The sequence below is a fragment of the Mytilus edulis genome, chromosome 6, assembly GCF_963676685.1.
Source record: "Mytilus edulis chromosome 6, xbMytEdul2.2, whole genome shotgun sequence".
Classification (NCBI taxonomy): Eukaryota; Metazoa; Mollusca; class Bivalvia; order Mytilida; family Mytilidae; genus Mytilus; species Mytilus edulis.
The window spans coordinates 50,010,479-50,032,866 of NC_092349.1; the positions used below are offsets into that span (position 1 = coordinate 50,010,479).

The 22,388-nt window shown below is 31.1% G+C and overlaps 1 protein-coding gene across 5 annotated transcripts in view; it reads right to left on the bottom strand.

Annotated features, from left to right (window-relative positions):
- Positions 1–1,243: 1,243 nt before the first annotated feature.
- LOC139529115 (cytospin-A-like) overlaps positions 1,244–22,388 on the bottom strand; it is a 39,329-nt gene continuing 18,184 nt past the window's right edge. For all 5 annotated transcript variants that reach the window (XM_071325398.1, XM_071325397.1, XM_071325399.1 and 2 more), the window contains 5 exons: positions 15,359–18,266; positions 8,301–8,424; positions 5,136–5,252; positions 3,872–3,934; positions 1,244–2,775 (listed from right to left, as the gene is read on the bottom strand). In XM_071325398.1, the coding sequence (XP_071181499.1) occupies positions 2,674–2,775; positions 3,872–3,934; positions 5,136–5,252; positions 8,301–8,424; positions 15,359–18,222 (3,270 nt within the window). In that variant the 5' untranslated portion in view covers positions 18,223–18,266 and the 3' untranslated portion in view covers positions 1,244–2,673. The remainder of the gene's footprint in view (positions 2,776–3,871; positions 3,935–5,135; positions 5,253–8,300; positions 8,425–15,358; positions 18,267–22,388) is intronic.

Consider the following 22,388-nt stretch of genomic DNA (forward strand, 5'->3'; position numbering starts at 1 on the left):
AGCGCTAAAAGATCTCTGAAGCTGGCAGACTTTGAAGCACCATTTATACATTCAAGCTTGCAAACAATAAAACGTATGAATGACTTTGAATCAATGCAAGGAAATGCTTAAAAATCAAATGCAATAGATGATTTTGAAATATTTACAAAATGAAATGTTTAATGAGTCAAAAATATGAATATAAGAGAAATTCAATAAATATATTATGCAAATATCACATGATTTATTATGAACTGCTACTAAAAATGTTAAAGGTTAATCTATATATAAAATCTCAGCCTTATTCAATATTAAAAGATAATTTTTACAAGATTATGACATGACAAAGTGTATCTTTACAAATTTATGCTTTATACTTAACTAGAGTCTATGTTAAATCAAAATGTCATTGAACTTTTCTATCAAGAACTAAAAATGAAAGTTTCAATGAAACTATGTCAGTGGTTTCAGATATGTTGCAAATACAAAATTTCACCCCTTTGAAGATAAGGCAAAGTCCATGTTATGCAACAGAAAACCAACCAAAAAGTCCTTTGACATTGGAATGTTATTAGGATTCTTAGAAGTTACATTGATATCACTGGCTACGATATGTGAATGTTTAGAAACAACACAAATTCAAATTGTGATCAAAGTAAACCCTTAACTTCATCAAAAAGGAACATAAAAGTGACTTTCTCAAAATTTCTTTCAAACCAGTGTCAAGATAATCTGAAAATTCTAAAGGGTGAAACATTACAAAAATTGTCGAAAGTAGAAATTTTCTTTTCAAGAAGTTCATTCATGTGGATCTGAAGAAAAAAGTTAATAAATTGAGTAGTTTCAGCCATAGAATGGCAGGACTTAGATAAACTAGAATTGTTAATAAAAAAAATCTTTTATAAATGACATTTTAATTATAAATATTTTTTAGTTTAGAAATATTGAACCATTATATACTTATGACATGAGAATTTTTAAATAGACAACATTGTAAATTATATGTTATTAATACTGATGATAATATAATACACAAGTTTGTAAACAAGTGGGACTTACTATTAATGATTAAGCAAATGTTAAAAACTGATTAAAATTAGGGTAACATTTTTCCAAAAAGTATTATAACTTTAGGTAACAGTTAAGATATTTTTATACAAAAATAACAATACCGGTATATATTTTTAATTTTGATTTATCTTTTACGTATTTCTTGATTTTCTACAAAATAACTAATTTTTAGCTTATTTCTGTCAAGTTGTGCTTTGCACTTTACTTTAATAGCATTTAAGGAATGTTACTTAAAACATTAATTTTACATGAAATTAAAATTGTTTGATTAAAATTAAGCACCATAAAACATGTAAAGAAAAAATATACAATTCACATTATCAATATCTTGTGCTTAGAAAAATTGCTAGATTTTCAGAAAACTAAAACTAAAATTTTAGCATCGTCATTAAAATCTCTGGTGTCAGACATAGAAAAACTATTGCTATGCTTTTATTATTGCAAAATATGGGAAGAAAGTTTTGCATACACCCTTTTTTCAGACAAATATAATGACAATGGTTCAAAATAAATAAGCTGCAATAGCGCACTATACATCTTTGGTCCAAGATTAAAAATTAAATTAAATACATTAAAATAAACTTGCTATTTTCTACAAGGTATATGTATAAAACTGACCATTATGCATACAGAAAAACACAATACCAAAAGCTAACCTTGTTTCACAATAAGGCAAAAATGGCTAATCAAAGTCAAATCTCATGAAGTTTTTGCTGCCCTATAAAAGTGGCATATGATGCAAAATCTCTTTCAAACAACTTCAATTTTCAAAGAAAAAAGCAAGGTAATTATGAACTGCAGATAAATCAGCAGGTTTACAGAGTCCTATTCTTTCTCAATATGTTGTAAAAAAAACATTCTTTATCAATATGTTCTAAAAACACTTATATTTAAGACAAAGTATTTCAAATTATTGTTATTTCCACAACTCTAAACAGTATAACATACATTTCTTAAAATTTTTCTTTCCATTCTTTGTTCACATGAATAGTCTAGACTCTCTTTTCCTGTTAAATATTCCAAATTTTTTCAAATCATTTGCCTTTAGTTTTAAAACATTTACAATTGTTTTTTCCCCTAATATAGATATGTTTGCACGATTTTTTTTATAGGAACTTGTAGAAATGTACTTATTTTCTTTTTTAAAGCTAACGTATTTATGACACAGCATGTTTCTCAATCATTCATTCCAAATTTTAAAAAATTGACAGCGCCTATGAAAAATTATCAATTCACACATGTATTATGCATAAAAAGTTTTGTCTATAATTGTCTATTACCCTCTGTTTCTGCTATACAATTTCTTGCAGTCTGACCACAAAATTAAATATCCTCAAGTATTGGAAATTTAAAATTAAGAAAATCAGACATTTCAACAAATCATTAACATTTATTTCATCAATAAAAATTAATAAAATATATAAAAATTTGCAAAATGTTAAATCAAGGTACAGAAAAAAATGAACGGTCATCCATCCAACAAATGTCAATTAAGTTACAGATAATGAAAAAAAAACACCATCAAGTTGTCTCCCCTTTGTAGCATCTCCTTTGAGTTCACTTAATCCACAATAGCACCATCAGCGTCAAATTTGTTTAAATCTCTTCCATTTTCCCCCTTTTTCATGACTTGGTGTCCACTTCAAAGTATTTGTATATAGATGTAACATAAGACATAACAGCCTGCCAATCGGGTCTCTCTATTGATACCATGTCATTTATGTGCTGTTAAAAGAAAAGAAGAAATAAATAATCTATTCTCAAGAAAATATTATTCAGAGTAAATATTTTATTTTTTTGTATAAGTCTGAAATATCTAAGGGCTGTTCCAGAAAATACTATGTCCCCCCCAGGGAAGGCAATTTTTTTAAATATTATGTGGGTGGTTGTATTTGAAATACCAAAATGCAAAGGGAGTGCTGTTCTAATTAAATTTTATTTCTGTGGGTGGTGGGGGTTAAAAAAAAGTGCCGTCCCTGGGGGGGGACATAGTATTTTCTGGAACAGCCCTAATATGAATTTGCAGACTAATGAATATACAGAAAACCTTGTAACACTAAGAGATTATGAATTCGATATATATTGAAACATCTGTGCAAAATATACACACTAAAAGTTAGCATCATTTTAGAGTGTCTAATATTTGCATTCAACCTTCATAACAAGGATTTTCAGAATTTTTAGTCTTGCAGAAGTTTAACTCATTAAACTAATAAATGGTTATCTCCCCCTGCTTCAATTGTAAGATTTTATAAGTCTGGTCAGTTTACATTTTCATCACAATTCACTCATTTTGTTATCTTATTATAGTTCAAACGTATCTTTTAAAAAGGCTAAAAGACAGGTGCTGATCTCTCCTTGATAGTAAATGTCTACCTATAGCTAGTATAACTAAACCTGGTAGTTTTTTTTTCATTTACTCTCATTTGCAATAAATCTGTTTGTTTCGGTAAACTTGTATATTTGATTTTCTTCAAAATTATCTTAAACGAATAGATTAACAAGCATTGTATACTTTAGAGATAACATTTAGGTAAAATAATATTGTGCAATTTTTGCTTTGAAACTTGCAATTCTTAAAAAAAAAAAAAAAATTTATTTGTCTACTGGTAATCATTATTCAACCACAGCACATCAAGCAATCAGTCAAAAATGATATTTAAAAATTTCTCAAAATTACAATTTGTTTTTCTTTAACCTTCAGACTAAAACTATGACTTTTTGTCTCTTGGTTGTAATAATTTTGTTTTGTTTCTGTCAGTGAAAAAAAAAATTCCTCAAACTTTATTAATGATTCTTTAGTGTATATACCAGTACTTACAAGGACTGAAGAATTTATTCCTACACTCTCCGCAGCTGCAAATGCCAGCGTAAAATTCTTTCTCTGAAAATACATTAAAAAAAATAATAACTGAAGCTTCATTTTCTTAAGAGAGATATTGTAAAGTTAGTTTTTCATTTATTTTCTATTCAACCAATTGAAATTGTTTAAAATTTCCAATGTCATAATTCAGCAAGAAATTTAATACTGTAAATTGAGAAAATATTGTGATTTTTGAAAGATGGATAAAAATGCAAGATTGATTACTGCGATTTCTGGAAAAGCTGGATTGTTACTTTGATGGTAGGTTGTCTCATTGGCACTGTTGACCACATTTTCTTATTTCTATAGTAACAGATATATATGTATAAGATATCAAAAGGCAAGTTACTATTATTGCAATAATCATCAAGTCACATTATTTGATAAAACTTGCAATAATTCCTAAATTTACAGTTTCCATAAACAGTAAGGCCGAGAAAAAAAAGTTCAGTGTTTCCGGTAACCCGACCGACCCTGTTTTTTAGCCCCGACCCTAACTTTTTTATTGGATCTTCCAAAAAAAAAAAAAAAAAAATTTATCAACCGACCCTGTTTTTGACACAGGCTTCTGATAGATGACATAATATTTTTTCTCTCTTGCTTCCTCTTGCATAGAAAGCCAGTAAAACATTTTATTAATGTCAAAAGGTATTCCAAATAGGTTAAAATCCAAGAAATTTGCACAGCAGGTGCTTCAAAAACATTGCAAATGGCACACTTCCGGTTTTTGAAACTAATTACGGATCCGGACTTGGAAAAAACATGATAATTTTCCCGATTTCATTTACGATGTCAAAAAAAAAAAAAAAAAGAATTCCGACCTACTGACCCTATTTTTCAAAATGATGTTACCGGAAACACGTATCTTTTTTTTTTTAGGCCTAACTGAAAATATCAGTTTTCTTTAGCAAATGTTTAGTTTACTCATTTTCTGTAGAGTTCAAAAACTGAAGATAAGCTCAAAGTACTTTTATATATGTGTATTGGATATTTCTGTTTCTTTTTCTGTTTTTTTTTTATAAATGTTAAGACATGAATGATCTTGGAACTGGTGCTTTTCCGCGGGAAACATTTGACATCGCAACAAAATATGTTCACATCTTAAGTCCCTTGACATGTTTCCCCCAAAATGACCCCAAATCAATTTGATCAGTTTATTCATAAAATCAACATGGAAACTTGTCTCTTTTAAATTCTCGTATCTCTAAACCTTTGTTTTTACCTTATCATCAGAATGGAGTTCAGCATAAGGAATCTTTTCCGGTAGGTAACTATGGAGCAAGGCACAGAAAGCTAAGCCGTCATTCCAACTACTGCTAAAATTAGTTATGTCTACTCCCTGAAATGAAAATAAAGAATGGGATAAAAATTTGTCTGACAGTAGCTGTCATTTATTGCTGTATATCATATAAGCTTTTCAGTTATTATTTTGCACATAAATAAGATCATCACTTTTCTGGATTAAAATATTTGTCATTTCAGGGCCTTTTACAGTTTACTATACAGTATGGGGCATTGCCCATGTTGAAGGTTGTATGTTGATCTTTAGATGATAACTTCTTTGTAATTTGGTCTCTGGTGAAGAGTTGTCTCATTGGTAATCATAACACATCATATTTTAATAAACTCTCAACTTGTTGACATGATTAATACATTTATTTACTAATGATACAAATATTTTCTTGATGACCGTGTTGAGCAATAGGTCAATAACCTATTTAACTATCTAGAAATGATCTAGAAACTATAAAATTTTAAGTTTCAAGGTAACTTTAATATCAAGTAATAAAATGGTGTGTCTACGGTCACTAATTGAGAAAATTCAGTCAGAAAGTCAACAAAACTTGTTTTCTCACTTTTTTTTATTAATTGAGCGGCAAAAACCAGAAATTGTCATATTCATTTCCCAAATGAAAATCTGGTATTGCAATAACCTATTGTTTCTGTTGGTTGTTTTTTTTCTTTTTCAGTCAAATAAAATTTTCATCATTCAACATCGCTGTCGATTTTAAGATAAAATATAAGAACAATATTGTGAACATGGTGAAAATATTAGTGATAAAAAGATATCAAATATTCCCGCTTGTTGGGTTACCGTAACCACGTTTTTGGTCTTATAAATCAAATTTGATTGAGAAATAAATCAGGGTAAGGGCAAAACTATCTATGTGTGATTACTCCTACTATGCATCAAATTCTTAATAATGATGATGTCCTACGCTTGACTTCTTAAAGATGAATTTCAAAAATCACCTCCGCCCATCATCAATTAGAAATTATTGACACACACCCTTTTTTCTAAACCAATATTCTTAAAATATATCTAAATTAACATATCAATAAAACAAACTCTTGGATTCATTGAATATAGTTTGAATCTCCCAATAAATAGCGATATTTTACATATCATGATGAATCCGAAGTTCAATGTATCTTTAAAATCTACACAAAGTCACAATTACAAAGAATTATTTCGTAAACCAAAGATCAAAGCTGACAGGGCTAATCATGCTAATGACCCAGTCAATTTTAAATAACTGAAATACTATGATCATAAATTACATATATTAATCTTCTGTTTTGACAATACCAAATTTACACCAGTACAGAGAATACATATACATGATATATATACAATACAAAAGTGAGAAAAGATTATAAAATAATTCCCTGAGAATTTCCTTCTTACAAAACCACAGATCATCTGAGGTATAAAGGACATGACAGTTTAATACGACCTAATCACCCAAATATGAATTTAAATAAACACCTATTATCAGTCTCAAAAGAGGATTTATTCATATAGAACAGTTTAATCACTTTGTTAATAAGCCAGGTATTTTAAACTTGTGACACATGTGCCATACATCATGTACATGTGCAAATAACTAGTATATTTAATATTTCGTAAAAACACAAATCGATAGCAGAAAGCTGTTGAAATGAATCTATTCATCTGAAATGGTTATGAGCTATTAATCAGCTTCTTTCTGTCAACAAATTATGGTACTTTTTTTTTCTTTTATGATTTATTTGACAAAGTTCACACTGACTCATTTTAACATGTTTAACATGTTTAATGAGATTACCAAAAAGCTTAAAAAACAGATCCATCTAGGCAACATACTGATTTTTAGTTTATTTCTCCACGAAATAATTCAGGGTGAAAATGATTATTGTTACTCTCCTTGAACTGATCAAGTGAAAATTTACCATATGACAATATGTCTCAAAAAAATCTGCCACTTTATAATTAAATTTCATGTTTAAACAATTTCATTATTTTTTTTATTTTTTTCCCCCAGGTTTGTTATATATTCAACAATCCATTCTGAGCTTAAAATAATTGCTTTTATTTGTTCTACCTCCAGTAAAAAGCATATCATTGATTTATAGGTTGAAATTTAAATTTAATATGTTCTGCAAAGTACCGGTAAACTGTTTTGGATGAAGGGCATTAGACATTAGACATTAGACATTATTTTATTAAACCAATCATGGGCCCTTGTCGGGCAAGATACAAAAAACATCATAATAAAATGATTATATAAACATTAGTGAAATACACAATAAGTAATAAACAAATAATAAATTGATAATATGAGCAATGTAGGATATAATTAAGGTAAGAGGTATTGAGTGCAATGAGATCGATTATTAGATAGGCATTAGATATTGACTTCCACTGGAAAAAAACAGGCCATAGGCATAACGTTTACTATAAAACAAGCAACAAATTAACCCTCAAACAGTAAGTGGTTGCTAGTGTTACTTTACATATAAAGAGTCAACCCCAAGGGTGACTGGAGTTTTAGAAATATGGTCACTTGGTCTTTCCCGAACGGCGGTAAATGCTTGCCAAAGTTGGGCGTCCGTTTGGCTGTGCAGGATGTATCAAGTTCGCAGTCACGTCCGTTCAGAAGGGGGACGTTAAATCCAATGCCTCGTGAAAAGAGAGTGCCACGCTCTTTGCACGTTAAGAACCCTTGCAACAACTCTTTGAGGGGTCCGTACGTGGCCTGTTGCAAGGCAAAATTTCTGTCCTTATCCAATATACCCTCATTTTCCAGTGGCAGTCCAAATTTCCCCAACCATCATCCCAGATGGTCTCTCTTGTGACAAGACCTCCCTATTGTATTTATTGTGAACTTGTTCTCGTCCTGAATATGCATGAAATATTTGACACTGGACGTTAAGCAACCAATAATCAATCAATCATATAAAGAGTCTGGCATCCCTAACCCCTCCCCCCAACAGGGATGGAGTATCAAATTCAATTCAGTCCCCATTCTGCCCAGATTTGCATCAGTGATTGTGGCAATAAATCTATCCTTAAAAAGTTTCCTGAAATCTATGCTAAGTCTATAAGTTAACACATTGATCTTACATTATATGGAAGAGTTTTTTGTTGACACCACTTCAACAAAGCATTCCTCTTGGAGCCTCCCATCTGTTTAGCCAGGCCTGTGAGAGGGTCTTTACAAGCACCTTCCTTCTTATCTGCCTCAATGCTGAAAAAGACAACAGAAATTTATTTGTATAAAATTGGTTTGACACTTCAGAAAATTTCATTGACGACAAAAACTACTCTCACTTGCTCTTTTCTACAGACAAGATAGACAGTGTGATGTTAGGTAAGACTTTTTTTGCTTCTTGTTGAAGGCCTCACAGTGACTTTGAGATGAAGAACATCAATAAAAGAGCTGTACCTTTGCTTTTTGTGTGTGTTTTCTTTACTGTGCATGCACTTATTTTTTTGTCATGAATGGATACCCCATATACTTGTTTTTCTATTAATGTAACTTAATTCGAGCAATAAAAAGATATTTGTGGTGGTTAAAAAGCATTTACTTTTTTTAGATGTGTGCATTACATTTTGATAAACAGTCACTTTAACTTGTATGTAATATGATAATGTTACGAAACAATTCTTCAATATTATGATACATGTATATATATAAATATATATACAAGTCTAAATTGAAAACTATGTTCAAACCTATGATTGCGTTGGATAAAAACCGCAATTATATACAAGTCATGTAAGTGCAAACATCAGACAAACTTCATCTTAGCACCAATCTTCCAAAGGTTTGTAGATAAACAGATATATATCTATATGGTGTATATATCAAAGAGACAGATACCAACAAAACAATAATTTAAATTGTAACAAGATGCTGTCATTATAAGGGTCATAACTTAAAAGTTATTATATGGAAACAGCTGGTGCCACCCACATGTCTGCTGTTCTATCCTTAATTCTGTTATGTTTATAAATCCAAAGTAATAACAACCTGTAGTCTTTTCTGCATTTTTCATTCTTGTACATACACATATCTTGCCAATAGACACGGGTCAATTGAATGATGAAAACTTAGATGTGTATTCAGGTTGCTGTCAGGCTCATTGGCCTGAATTTCATTATACCTAATTTATTTATCCTTAAAATACAGCTCATACATAATATGAGACAATATAAAACAAGAGGCTCTCAAGAGCCTGAATCGCTCACCTTAATTTTTTTGGTTAAATCTCTCATCAATGATTATTTTGGCTTTTCAATTTATTTAAATGTTCTTTGAATCGTCCTATTTTCTTCAAAAGCAAAAAAAAAATCATTTTCTCCTATGTTCTATTTTAGCCATAGGATCTATGTTTCTGACATACAAGGAAATGAAATATAAAATTTATACTAGATACTCTGAAACTCATTTAGCCTAAGTTTGGCTGAAATTGATACAGCAGTTTCAAAGGAGAAGATTTTTTAAAGTAAGTCAACATGATGAACAAATTGTGAAAAGAGTCTTTAAAGGGCAATAACTCCTTAAGGGGTCAATTGACAATTTTGGTCAAATTGACTTATTTGTAGATCTTACTTTGCTTAACATTTTTGCTTTTAACAGTTTATCTGTATCTATAATAATATTCAAGATAATAACCAAAAACTGCAAAATTTCTATAAAATCATCAATTCAGGGGCATTATACCTGAAAAACCAGTTACCCAATTCGGCTGAAAATTTCAGGACAGGTAGACCTTGACCTAATAAATACTTCTTGTATTATTTGCTCTAAATGCTGGAGTTTTTGAGATATAAGCCAAAAACTGCATTTTACCCTGTGTTCTATTTTTAGCCATGACGGCCATGTTTTTTGACGAAATAAAAAATAAAGCACAAACTTTATTTTATACACCCTACTGATCATTCAGTTGAAGTTTGGTTGAATTTGGTTTAGTAGTTTTAGAGGAGAAGATTTTTTAAAGTTAGCAAATATGATGAACAAATTGTGAAAAATTGTCATTAAAGGACAATAACCCCCTAAGGGGTCAATTGACAATTTTGGTCATATTAACTTATTTGTAGATCTTACTTTGTTGATCATTTTTGCTGTTTACAGTTCATCTTTATCTATAATAATATTCAAGATAATGACCAAAAACTGCAAAATTTCCTTAAAATTACCAATTAAGTGGCAGCAACCCAACAATGGTTTGTTTGATTCATCTGAAAATTTCAGGGCTGATAGATCTTGACCTAATGAACATTTTACCCCCCATGTCAGATTTGCTCTAAATGCTTTCGTTTTTGAGATATAAGCCAAAAACTGCATTTGACCCCTATGTTCTATTTTAAGTAACAGCGGCCATGTTTTTTGACAGATCAAAAATCGAAGCACACACTTTGTGCAGGATAATCTAAGGAACAATCATGCTAAGTTTCATCCAAATCCATTCAGTAGTTTCAGAGGAGAAGATTTTTTAAAGTTAGCAAATGTGATTAACAAATTGTGAAAAATTGTCATTAAAGGACAATAACCCCTTAAGGGGTCAATTGACAATTTTGGTCATATTAACTTATTTGTAGATCTTACTTTGCTGATCATTTTTGCTGTTTACAGTTTATCTTTATCTATAATAATATTCAAGATAATGACCAAAAACTGCAAAATTTCCTTAAAATTACCAATTAAGTGGCAGCAACCCAACAATGGTTTGTTTGATTCATCTGAAAATTTCAGGGCTGATAGATCTTGACCTAATGAACATTTTTACCCCATGTCAGATTTGCTCTAAATGCTTTCGTTTTTGAGATATAAGCCAAAAACTGCATTTGACCCCTATGTTCTATTTTAAGTAATGGCGGCCATGTTTTTTGACGGATCAAAAATCGAAGCACACACTTTGTGCAGGATAATCTAAGGAACAATCATGCTAAGTTTCATTCAAATCCATTCAGTAGTTTCAGAGGAGAAGATGTTTGAAAAATTGTTAACGACGACGTCGACGACGGACGCCAAGTGATGAGAAAAGCTCACATGGCCTTATAGGCCAGGTGAGCTAATAATATAGGGTTATTACATGAATATTGGGGAATATTGTCCCGAGTAGAATTTTATATTGCACGAGCTTGCGAGTGCAATATATGTTCTACGAGGGACAATATTCCCAAATATTCATGCAATAACCCTTTTATTGTATAGCAATATAATATTTAAAAGTAATAAAGGGCTGCGCTTTAGCGCATGATACGCCCGTTGCTCTTTTAACTTGTCTTTTATGCTTTAAATGAATTTATATGATCAACTAGAAATATATATACAAATCAAAAGGGATGTTACATTAATATATTCACCAAAGTTTCATAAAATCCCCCTTTTTTAAGTATAAAAATTCATTACTAAGAAAACGTAAAATCTAAAATTTATAAAAATGGAAAGGGAGCTTATGTCAATAGATATAAACAATTTATCAAAGTTGCATAAACTTTGTGAAAGTGTTAGTTATTGTCCCAAAATTGGAAAATCCCCCCTTTTTTAAGCATAAAAATTCATAACACGGAAATGTAAAATCTGATATTTATAAAAATTGAAAGGGAGCTTACATCAATAGATATAAACAATTCACCAAAGTTTCATGGACATTGGTGAAAGCCTTTTTGAGTTATTGTCCGAAGTGTTGAAAATCCCCCTTTTTTTATGAATAAAGCCCCATAAATCCAAAACTTAAAATCTGAAATTAAAAAAAAACGAAAGGGAGCTTACGTCAATAGATATAAACAATTCACTTAAGTTTCATGGAAATTGGTGAAAGTGTTTTTGAGTTATTGTCCGAAGTGTGGACGACGGACGGACAGACGGACAGACAACGGTATACCATAATACGTCCCGTCTAAAAGACGACGGGCGTATAAAAATTGGTTTAAACTAGATTTTGACGTTGATGACGTCATGAATTTTGAAGATTTATTGCACTAGTGCAATATTAGAATTTATTGCACGCTAACTTTTGGTTACTTTCTGTGGGAAATATTATATTGCTATACAATAAGATGTGTTATGATTGCCACTGAGACATTTTTTCACCAGCAACCATATGACATAGAAGTTAGCAAGTATAGGTCACTGAACGACCTTCAACAATGTAGTATTGTACCCTTCATTTATCTTTTTCTAGATCCTTCATTTTGTATCATAAAATGTCATCAAATATTCTGAATGATTGTAAGTTTAAAATACTGGGTTAACATGGTTAAATTGTCATGTATCACAGTATGGGTATGACATATATATCACACTGATCCAGTGATCTCCAGTCAAATTTCAAAATACAAAACAAATGCAAGAAAGAGGTTTAAGGTGGTATGGGTGTCTTCCTCCATCTTGGATTGTAAAAAACAGAGAATCAAAGGTCCAGATTTTCCATCAAGTTAGCAAAATTCGATGCAGGAATGCAGATGTTTAATGTACATTTTCATTTAAAAGTATCAATTTATAAGAATATAACTTCTAAATATTGATATTTTTGCAAATGTTAATTATTTTTGGTTGTTTTTATCTTTTTTAAAAATTGGCATTTTAAGGGGAGGTAACTCCAAAAAAGTGCATTTTCTGAAGGATTCTGTATGGAATTTTCCTATTTTGTATTTTAGCCGGAAAAAACGTACGGTGACCCTATCTTTTCTTTTGATATTCTCAAAGCAGTGTCTGAAAGCTATCTTTTCCTGAAGTATTTAACACTTCTATCATTTTGTTTAGTTTCTAATCTCAAAATGGTGTTTTTTCCTGTATAATCCATACAAAATGTGTCATTTTGTCCCGTCCTGTAGCTTGAGAAAATGCACGGTGACCTATCATTTTTATTATATTTTTCAACATGTATCAATAGATACAACGTTTTGGCAAAGTATGAACAAATTCTATCATTTTTATTTTAGACTCCCATACCACCTTAAATTAAGAAATTCCTTATTTATATTTAATTGTACTTGTTAAGATTTTAGGAAGGGCCATAACCCATAGACCAAACAAAAATTGTTTATTTAACTTTATAATATTTCACATACTTAGTATGTGAAGTATTATAAAGTTAAATAAACAATGATACTTTACATAAGTATGTGCATTATATTCAATAAACTATTATTATAAAATATAACTGCAACTGACACAAATGACTGAACATGTAAGTGGAATCAGAACAAGAAAATATCACTACCCCTGTCTACCCTATATACATGATATAAATGTACATTACAGACATGACAAAAATCCAATAAAAATGTATTGAAATATTATACCTAAATCTAAGATAACAAGGGATAGGGTGCAATTCAACTTAAATTTGCCATTTTGTCAACTCATCATAACCTGTCAAGGGTCAGTATAATAAACACTTATTAGTATCATTATTTAAAAGATCATGAATATTCTATCAATAAAATTTAAAAATTTTGTTGCATCATTTCTTTTAATTTTACAAAATTGAAATAATTATCTTGAAGAATTATCCATTCATCATTTGTTAACTTTACCTACAATTACTAGTTGTTTTGTAAATTAATTACCATAATTGCCCATTAACATGATTTATGTCATTATCTGTTAAAGTCAAGCTGTCAAAAGAATTTTTTCTAACTACATATATACTATACATGGTATATGATATATATTCAAGTCTTGTGAGATGTTTACTTAAAAACTAGGTAAAATGAACATAAAAGAATAAACAAATGGAAATGTGAGGTAATAACGTCAATGTCACAATGAGACAGCATCCCAACATCAAAAGAAAGCTTTAGAATTAAGAAGACATTTTCAGGTCAAATAAAATTGAGAATGGAAATGGGAAATGTGCCAAAGAGACAACAACCCGACCATAGAAAAAAACAACAGCAGAAGGTCACCAACAGGTCTTCAATGTAGCGAGAAATTCCCGCACCCGGAGGCGTCCTTCAACTGGCCCCTAAACAAATACATGGTATAGGGTTAATATAATTTGATAAATCTAATAATCATGATAATAATCCTCATTATAAAATCTGTACATTGTACTGTACATTGTTACATTCTTAATTTTCCTAATAAATCAGGGATGGAAATTCTCCAGGGCCCTACCTGAATTCCTTTGGCACATAAAGTTTAAGCTTAATCATGTTAATAGCTTCCAATTTTAAATATTTTTTCTAGGGCTCCAAAAATAATGACTTGGCTACCATCAGAAAATTTTAATTTCCATTATTCAAAAAGGTTCTATACCATGTTTACACTCCAACTGTACCGAAAGACCAATCAATTATGCATGTAATTATATATACATTAACACATAAGAAATTTTAGGTTTTTAGGTGCAAATTTTCATAAAAAATAACTGGATAGTACTTAGAACACTTACAGATAAGTACTGACAGGACACCTTGTAATTACATACATACATGTACTAAATAGCACCACTGTATACATGGTACATGTGTGTACTATGTAGTTACATGTATCATATGCCTTTGGGGTATTCTGTCTAGACCAATTTCAATGGAAAGTACCATTTGAACATAATTTTTCTATTTTAATTCTACATCCCCCCCTTTTTTTATAAATGTATGCCACATACCAATATATAAACTTTCCTTTTAAGTTTATTTCAAATTGACCGAAACAGGACTGAGAAAACCTAACAAATTGACTATTAAAACTATAATGGTTTCAATGAATTTCTAGTTCTCACTTTTTAAATGTAAGTATTTATTGTCATGATTGTATTTCATCATTTTCAAATTAAAAGTAGATTTGTTAATTTGGTACAAATCTTTAATACAGAATAAACAAGGTCTAAAGGACATGAAATTAAATATGATTAAATTGACACTGATACATATTACATGTAAAGTTCTAGATGATCAAAACATCAAAAAGTTTAAAGTAGTGAAATATATTACTACATGTGCATGCATTATAAGGTGACCTATAGTTGCTAACTTTTACATGTTTTATGTTATTTGATTTCTGATCATGCCATATCTTTTAATTTTACATACATACACAATTTGCAATTAGCTTGGAACCAGTATCCCCCCCCCCCCCCCCCCCCAAACACTGATATTGTATCTCATACACCTGTTTTACAATTATATAATATTCCTATTTTCTTTAAAACATTTCTACCTACCCAACAGTGACACCACTACTTCTCCTGACTGGTGGTCTAGCTAGAATAGATGTGATAGAGGGAGATGTATCCGACTTAGAAATGGGTGGTGCTGACTTAGGAGGAACATCTCCAGGAGACCTAGGAGCATCGAATGGGATACATGTCATAGAATGTCTAAGTGGTGGCGGTCGGTCAGCTTTCTTTAGGACTGACCGTAGCGTCACTTCTGGAGAAGTCACATTCAATAAACTGTCCTTGATCGGAGACGTAGGAGATTTAACACTATCATGAAACTCCCTCATTGCTATGGGACTACAGCTTTCGTTAGCGTCAGAATTTCTCCTTGAACTACTTGTACTAGAATGAATTGATGAACATCCACTTTTCACTTGTTCTTCAATTGAACGAATTAAAGTTTTCACAGATTGAATTTGATTTTTGTCACTTTTTGCTCTCATCATGCTCAGGGAACCTAACTCCTTATCCACAGTGTTGATGACCTTGCCCTTCAACTCTGCAGATAAAATAGATTTAGAAGTTATTTTGTCTTCAACAAACTTATGAGATTTCATACTTTCCATTTCTATCTTTAAACGATCAATTTCACTGTTTAATTTATTGCACTTTTCTTTCAACTGAACATTATCGTGTTGCAAGTGTTCCATGTCATCTTGCGTCTCAACGCGGAAGTCATTTGCGACAAGCACAGCAGTTTGTAAATCTTTCTGAAATTGTTTCCATTCCTCAGTTTCTTCACAATACTTCCCTTTCACTTCATTCAATTCAGCCTCCATTACTGAATTCTGAGATTGAATCTCCTTTAACTGTGACTTCACTTCTTTCAACTCTTTCAAATATTCCTTTTTCTGAGTCAAATATTGTTCACAGTCTTGTTCTAATTGGTCGATATGTTCTCTCAAAGATTCATTTTGATTTTGATTTTCAGATTTTTCCTTTTCTAATTTATCTAGTTTAAATTCCAAACTACTAACACTACTTCTAGAATTATTTTTCAACAATTTAATTTCCTCATCTTTTTGTTGACAGATTTCTTTGACTCGCGACATTTCGCTTTGCGTATGTAACAACACTTCTTTCATATTTGCCAATTTTTCTTCAATTCTGTCTTTCTCTTGGCGTGTTTTATGTAAAACTTCCTCAAGTTCAGACTGATTGTCAGTTTTCAAACATTGTTCCAATTCTTTCACTTTAGTTTTCTCATTCTCTAGTAATGTCTTGAAATGATCAACTTCTATCTTTTCATTTGCTACAGACTGTTTAAATTCTAGTATCGTAACTTCTTGCATCTCTTTTTCAGCTTTTAAAGAACTATTTTTGTCCTCTAAGAGCTGAACTTTGTCTCTCAAAGCATCATTTACATCCTGCAACTCTCTATGCTCATGATCGTAAGTGTTTAGCGCATTAGACAATTCAATCTGTTTGCGTAACAATTCCTCCCGCTCTTCTTGCGCACACTTCAATAATTCCAACAATTGCTGTTCCCTTTCTGATCTTTCTGGGAAATTCCCACTAATGAGCAAAGCTTTCAGTTGCTCAATTTGAGTCCGACAATGTTCTAATTTTTCTGTCTGTGTGCACAAAGACTCAAGCAAGATGAATTTTTCACTTGTTAATTGTTCATTATCATCCGTCAGTTCATTTACACTGTGTTGGAGATCACCAAGCTCTTGTAAAGTAGCTTGAAGTTCTTCATTTGTACTATAGTGACTCTCCTCCATTTGTAAAATCCTTTCAGTCAGGCAGACGACAGAAATTTCACTCAGACCATCACTACTCTTACTACTAGCTTTATCCCAGTGGTGATCGGCAAATCCAGAGGGGTGTTCAGGTGTACTGCAATGATCGAAAAACATTCCTGGTTCAGAGGTTGTCATCGACACAGCCCTATCTCTCTCCAAATGATCATCTTTACCAACAGAGAATGCCACAGCACGGACGCCATCTGTAGATAAACTGTCACAACTCATACTTTTAGGTACGGCCACTTCTCCTGTTGCTCCTTCAGAAGCTTTACTCTTATTAGAATTATTATTGTTTTTCTGTAATTTTGATAATTTTTCAGTGTCAGTGATTTGTTCATATGGATGTCCGAGTTCTTTCAGTTGATCTTTCATCATCTGATTTTCCTTTTTCAAAAAGCCAAGTTCGTCCTTCAGGTCATGTGATGGTATTTGTTCTTTCAATCTTTTTGTTTCATATTTATATTTTTCAATTTCAGCTTTTCTGTTTTCAGTCACTTGTATCAGTTCTGAAATTCTCTTTTCCAATAATTTTTTGTCTTTTTCAAAATTTGCCAAAAGTTCTGCATTGTAAGCCATGACGTCTGCTGGAGCAGATGTTCGTTTCCTTGACAACTTGTCCTTGCTGACATTCTGAGTGCTGTGTGCTCTTTTTATGCTTTGCATTCTATTAAAAGCTGCCATGGTCTTGGTTGATGAGTTGCTTGTCTTATCAATGTGTTGAATACTAGATGCTTTCCTAATAGGCGTAAGCGGCATAGCTTTCACGGGTTTAGGTTTTGCAAATCCATCATTTTTGTGCTTATTAAGATTCTCTTTATTGCTGCTCTTTTTAGGGTCGGTACCTTTTGGAATCCCAAGACTAGATTTAGGTCGATGATCAATGTAGGCTGACAGCTTCCTCTTCTGATGACTAGACAAGTTTTCATGACTTTTGCTAAGGAAAGGTTTTCCCAACGGAGAAGCCACAGTCCGAACAGGCGTTCTTGTCTTAGCTGCAGTACTTAGATCAGAGTTAGCTGAGTGTGAATGTTTCATTGCCGTAGGTGTGGTGGTAGATATAGGCTTAGCCTTCACCGGACGTATTGGAGTTGATGTACGCTCCATCATTCCAGGTTTCATTGTCAAGCCGTCAGATGATCGATATCATTTGTTTTGATTGTGACCTGAAAAAAATAAACAAATTATATTAAGTAATGACACATTTTATTTAACACTTCAAAGGTAATATTTCCTTAAAAATTATTAAATATTTTCTATAAAAAATCTACTTCAAAAGATTTTGACTTAGATCTTGACCTCAAAGTGATATAAGTCGTTAACACAGCAAATCTGAATCACTAGAAAGAGAATTTATAAGCTATAAATTCTCTCTTACAGTAAAAAATGAAAATAGAAGCTGAAAGTAAATAAAAAAGAATCATTAGTTATTTTGTTTGAAGTGCCTCAGAAATCAAATCTTACTAAATGTCCTTTGATGGGACAATAAATCCATAAAATAACATTTTCCATTTGACGAGAACTTCAACAGCTCTTGTAAGTCGGCTAAGAAACATTAATAAGGGAATGTATTACCATCTGCGACAGAAATGTTTGAGTACTTATAATTACGAGAAACCATGTAAAAAGTAAAATATCAACCAATGTACCATTCCGTCATACAAAAACATCTGTTTTAAAGTACATAAGATGCACGATATGAATACAGCATCTTGATACACTACTGTCACTAGGCGTAATATCTCTTAAACAAATTGCATTTCAAAACAGTAATGAGATTTTCTTTAGTCAACTTTTTGCTCTCTTGTCAATCAAAATTTCAAGGTAGCAAAAATAAAAGATTCAATTTATGCAGTTTTGCATAATCTTCCCGTAAAAATTGATTAAGAAGAAGACATGTTCGGTAAACAATAACAGTAAAAGGTAGGTCAAAAAAATAAAATGTGTTTGGTTACTCAAGAATATCATAATATAACCTGACACCACCATCAAATTTCAAGGTATGCCTATACCATTTCATATCCGACTTTGTCCTTAAAAAAACTTTGATTAAAACTTTCTATAATGGAAAGTAATTGATACATGTATAGATATTCCGATAAAACAAGAAAATTTCAGTGTATACTTACAACAATTAATCTTCTTTAAAATCTACCCATTATCCCTGAACCACCACAACTACATGTGTAATCTATATTCAATAAATGACTTATCTATATAAGTATCAACTGATACATGTACATGTATGTAATTATTTCCCAGATCTATACATGTGACATTATATAATTCTCAAATCCACTAAGACTCCACTATCTCAATGTAAATCCATTTTATTCACACAATATGTTTCCTTATCCTTGAGGCACCTACAGGGAAGTGGTTTCTAATTCCATAATGAATGTTGTGTAATTCAATATTAACACATCAAGGAATTGAATATTTTTACTACAAAAGACAACTTATAAACTAACAAAGACCTCACTTTCCTGACAATACATTACCACAGCTGTAAACATGAACACCTTCCCAAATTATCTTATTATAGAGCAGAATGTTAGGACAAAAAGGGGTTTATTGATATTGAGTCACAAGAGAAAAATGGAAAAGATATAAATTAATTTTTATATTATTTTTTTTTTTAATTATATTCTTTTTAAATCATTTTTATAATTTTCTTTCATTGTCATATAAATTGTTAATATATTAATTTATTGTCAAAAATTTAATAATGTCAGATTAAAAATATGATAAGAAAACAAACTCAAACTGTCAAAAAGAATTGTGTTTTACATGGTGCCAACAAGTATACATCCTTTCAAAGATTAAATTTGACAGATCTTAATTTAACAATGATAATTAATAGTTTCCTAAACTGTTAAAGTGTAAAAACACATTTATTTTAAATATATATTTATACAAGTAATAGCTTGAAGAATTTTCTCAGACATTTTCAAACAATGGTGACTTTTTGTCCTATTTCTTTTGTGTTTTTCTATCCTATGACTTTTTGTCCTGTGGTTTTGGGCCTCCCTCACCAGTGTATAGTGTAATCAAACAAATTATCTTAAGAGAAAGAAATGTTTTGATGAATTTCCAGTTACATTTTTAACAATGGTAACATTTTTTCCTAATAATTTTGTGTCTTTCTGTCCCGCAACTTTTTAAATTTTCGTCCTGTGGTTTTCTGTCCCTTCACCTATTGGGCCTCCCTCACCAGTGCTATAAACATGTAACAGAAATGAACATCCCACTGATTGACAGGTGTGACAGATGTAGGAGACACATACTTCTTAATTAAGACCTTAGAACATGCCCCCTGTGGCTAAAATAAGACTAATTAATGTACAATCAGTTCCCATTTTAGTATTTACTATGCATTTGTTACAACCTTATAAAATGTCCCAATAATTTAGGCCAATGTAAGCAATATGTATGTTCAGGGTTTCCTTACTGTCCCTGTTTTGTATACAACTATGTTCTGTAAGTGTTCTGGATGTATTCTGCATGTTTTCTTATGTGTTCTGTATCTATCTTGTATGTGTTCTGTGTGTGTTCTTTATATGATCTAATTGTATGTCTCACAATACATATTCTAAAGCTTTTGTTAGTAAATTGCATATTGTAATTTGTGACAAAACTTCAGGTCTACCAATTAACTGTAGATTCATTGTTATTAATGGGGTACCAGTTTTCGTGTATTCCGTGGTTATTGGTAAACCAAATATTTTAATGTTCAACCATAGAAGTAAAATGAAAACATATTATCGGTAGTTCTATGGTTAAATGAAGTACAAGTTCCCTACAGCTTTGATTGCAAACTGGCAAAACCATGCAACCGCAAATCTACAAAATGACAATCTTTCATCTTGTTCATCAATCAATAAAAATTTGAACCCTCAAAAATAAATGAATCCGCAATACTTCATGTAAAAAAAAAGTTTTAATTGTCAGATCAAAATAAAAAGTACTTCTTTCTACTCTAAATAAAAAGTAAAAAGTTCAAAGCCTTTGAACATCAAGTGTTATTTTATTTTTCACTTGTCAAATTGATCTATTTTCGACTTCCTTTGATTAATGTAAATGATCAATGAAATAATGTCAATCAACAATGATTTTATTCATAAAAGTTAAAGGATTGTAATTGTACCATCTCAGTAATATACTGAACTTTGTAAAATATATATGCTATAATGTGTCAATCATTTTTTCTTACTTTTGGTTTTTCTAAGTTTCTTTTTAATGTCAATTGTTTAATTCATAAAAAGAAAGGTGCCGCCTTTAGAATTTGAAAATTTAAAACTTGTTTATGGAAAGTCAAGTGCAAGATAAAGAAATCTCAGATTCTTGAAAAACGTGAGTGTCCAAGTCAGAAATGAAAAGAACTTCCACTAAATGTTGGTTTACTTAATATTGAGTATGCCAATACCTGTATCAGTGGCCGATCTAAAGGGAGGGTTCCATGGGGTGGAACCCTCCCTTTTTTTTTGACAATCAATGCATTTGAATCAGGACAAATAATTGGAACCCCCTCCCCCTCTTTTATCCTTGTTTTTTAAAGATGACTGGATGCGCCCAAGTGTAGTTAGCGGAAATATCTTCAAATGAAAACTGGAAATGAAATAATTGACTATAATTTAGTATCTCCTGACATGGTCAAATGCTTTTCGCAAATGGAGCTGAGAAATTCCCTACTTTTCTGTGTTCATTTTTTTCTTTTTTGGGTTTGGCCTGTTATCTATTTCTTGGATGGAGAGATATATATATGTGTTGTTTCACACAGCATGGATTATGATACAACCAAGTGATATTAGAAATGCATTAATTTGATTGGCTTATCCATCATTATGAAATGATTTTTGGATATTTTCATTGGCTTTTTTTTAAATCACTGAATGATTGACGAGTTTCAAAGGTCAAATCGATGTACATTTCTTTAATCATGTTTTAAAATAAGATTCATTTGTACATATAACACTCACTTTTTCCAGATGAAAATCTTAATTTTGTCAAATTTTCTTATATTTTGAAGCATACCAAAATAAAATGTCGCATGTTTAAGTTTGACACTGATACTGGACATTTGATGCCAAAGACTAAATCAACCATTGAACCAGTCGTGAACTTTCCTTTTTACAGCTGATTGCATTGAGTGTGTAGATTAAGGTAAGATGTTTGGTTAGCTTGTTTGCTAGCTGAACCGTGAAGCCATTACTATGCTAGGTAGTTACAACCCTCTTTAAACCAATCTATCTGTCTATAGGTTTAAACTACTCTGAAAGGAGGGTAGT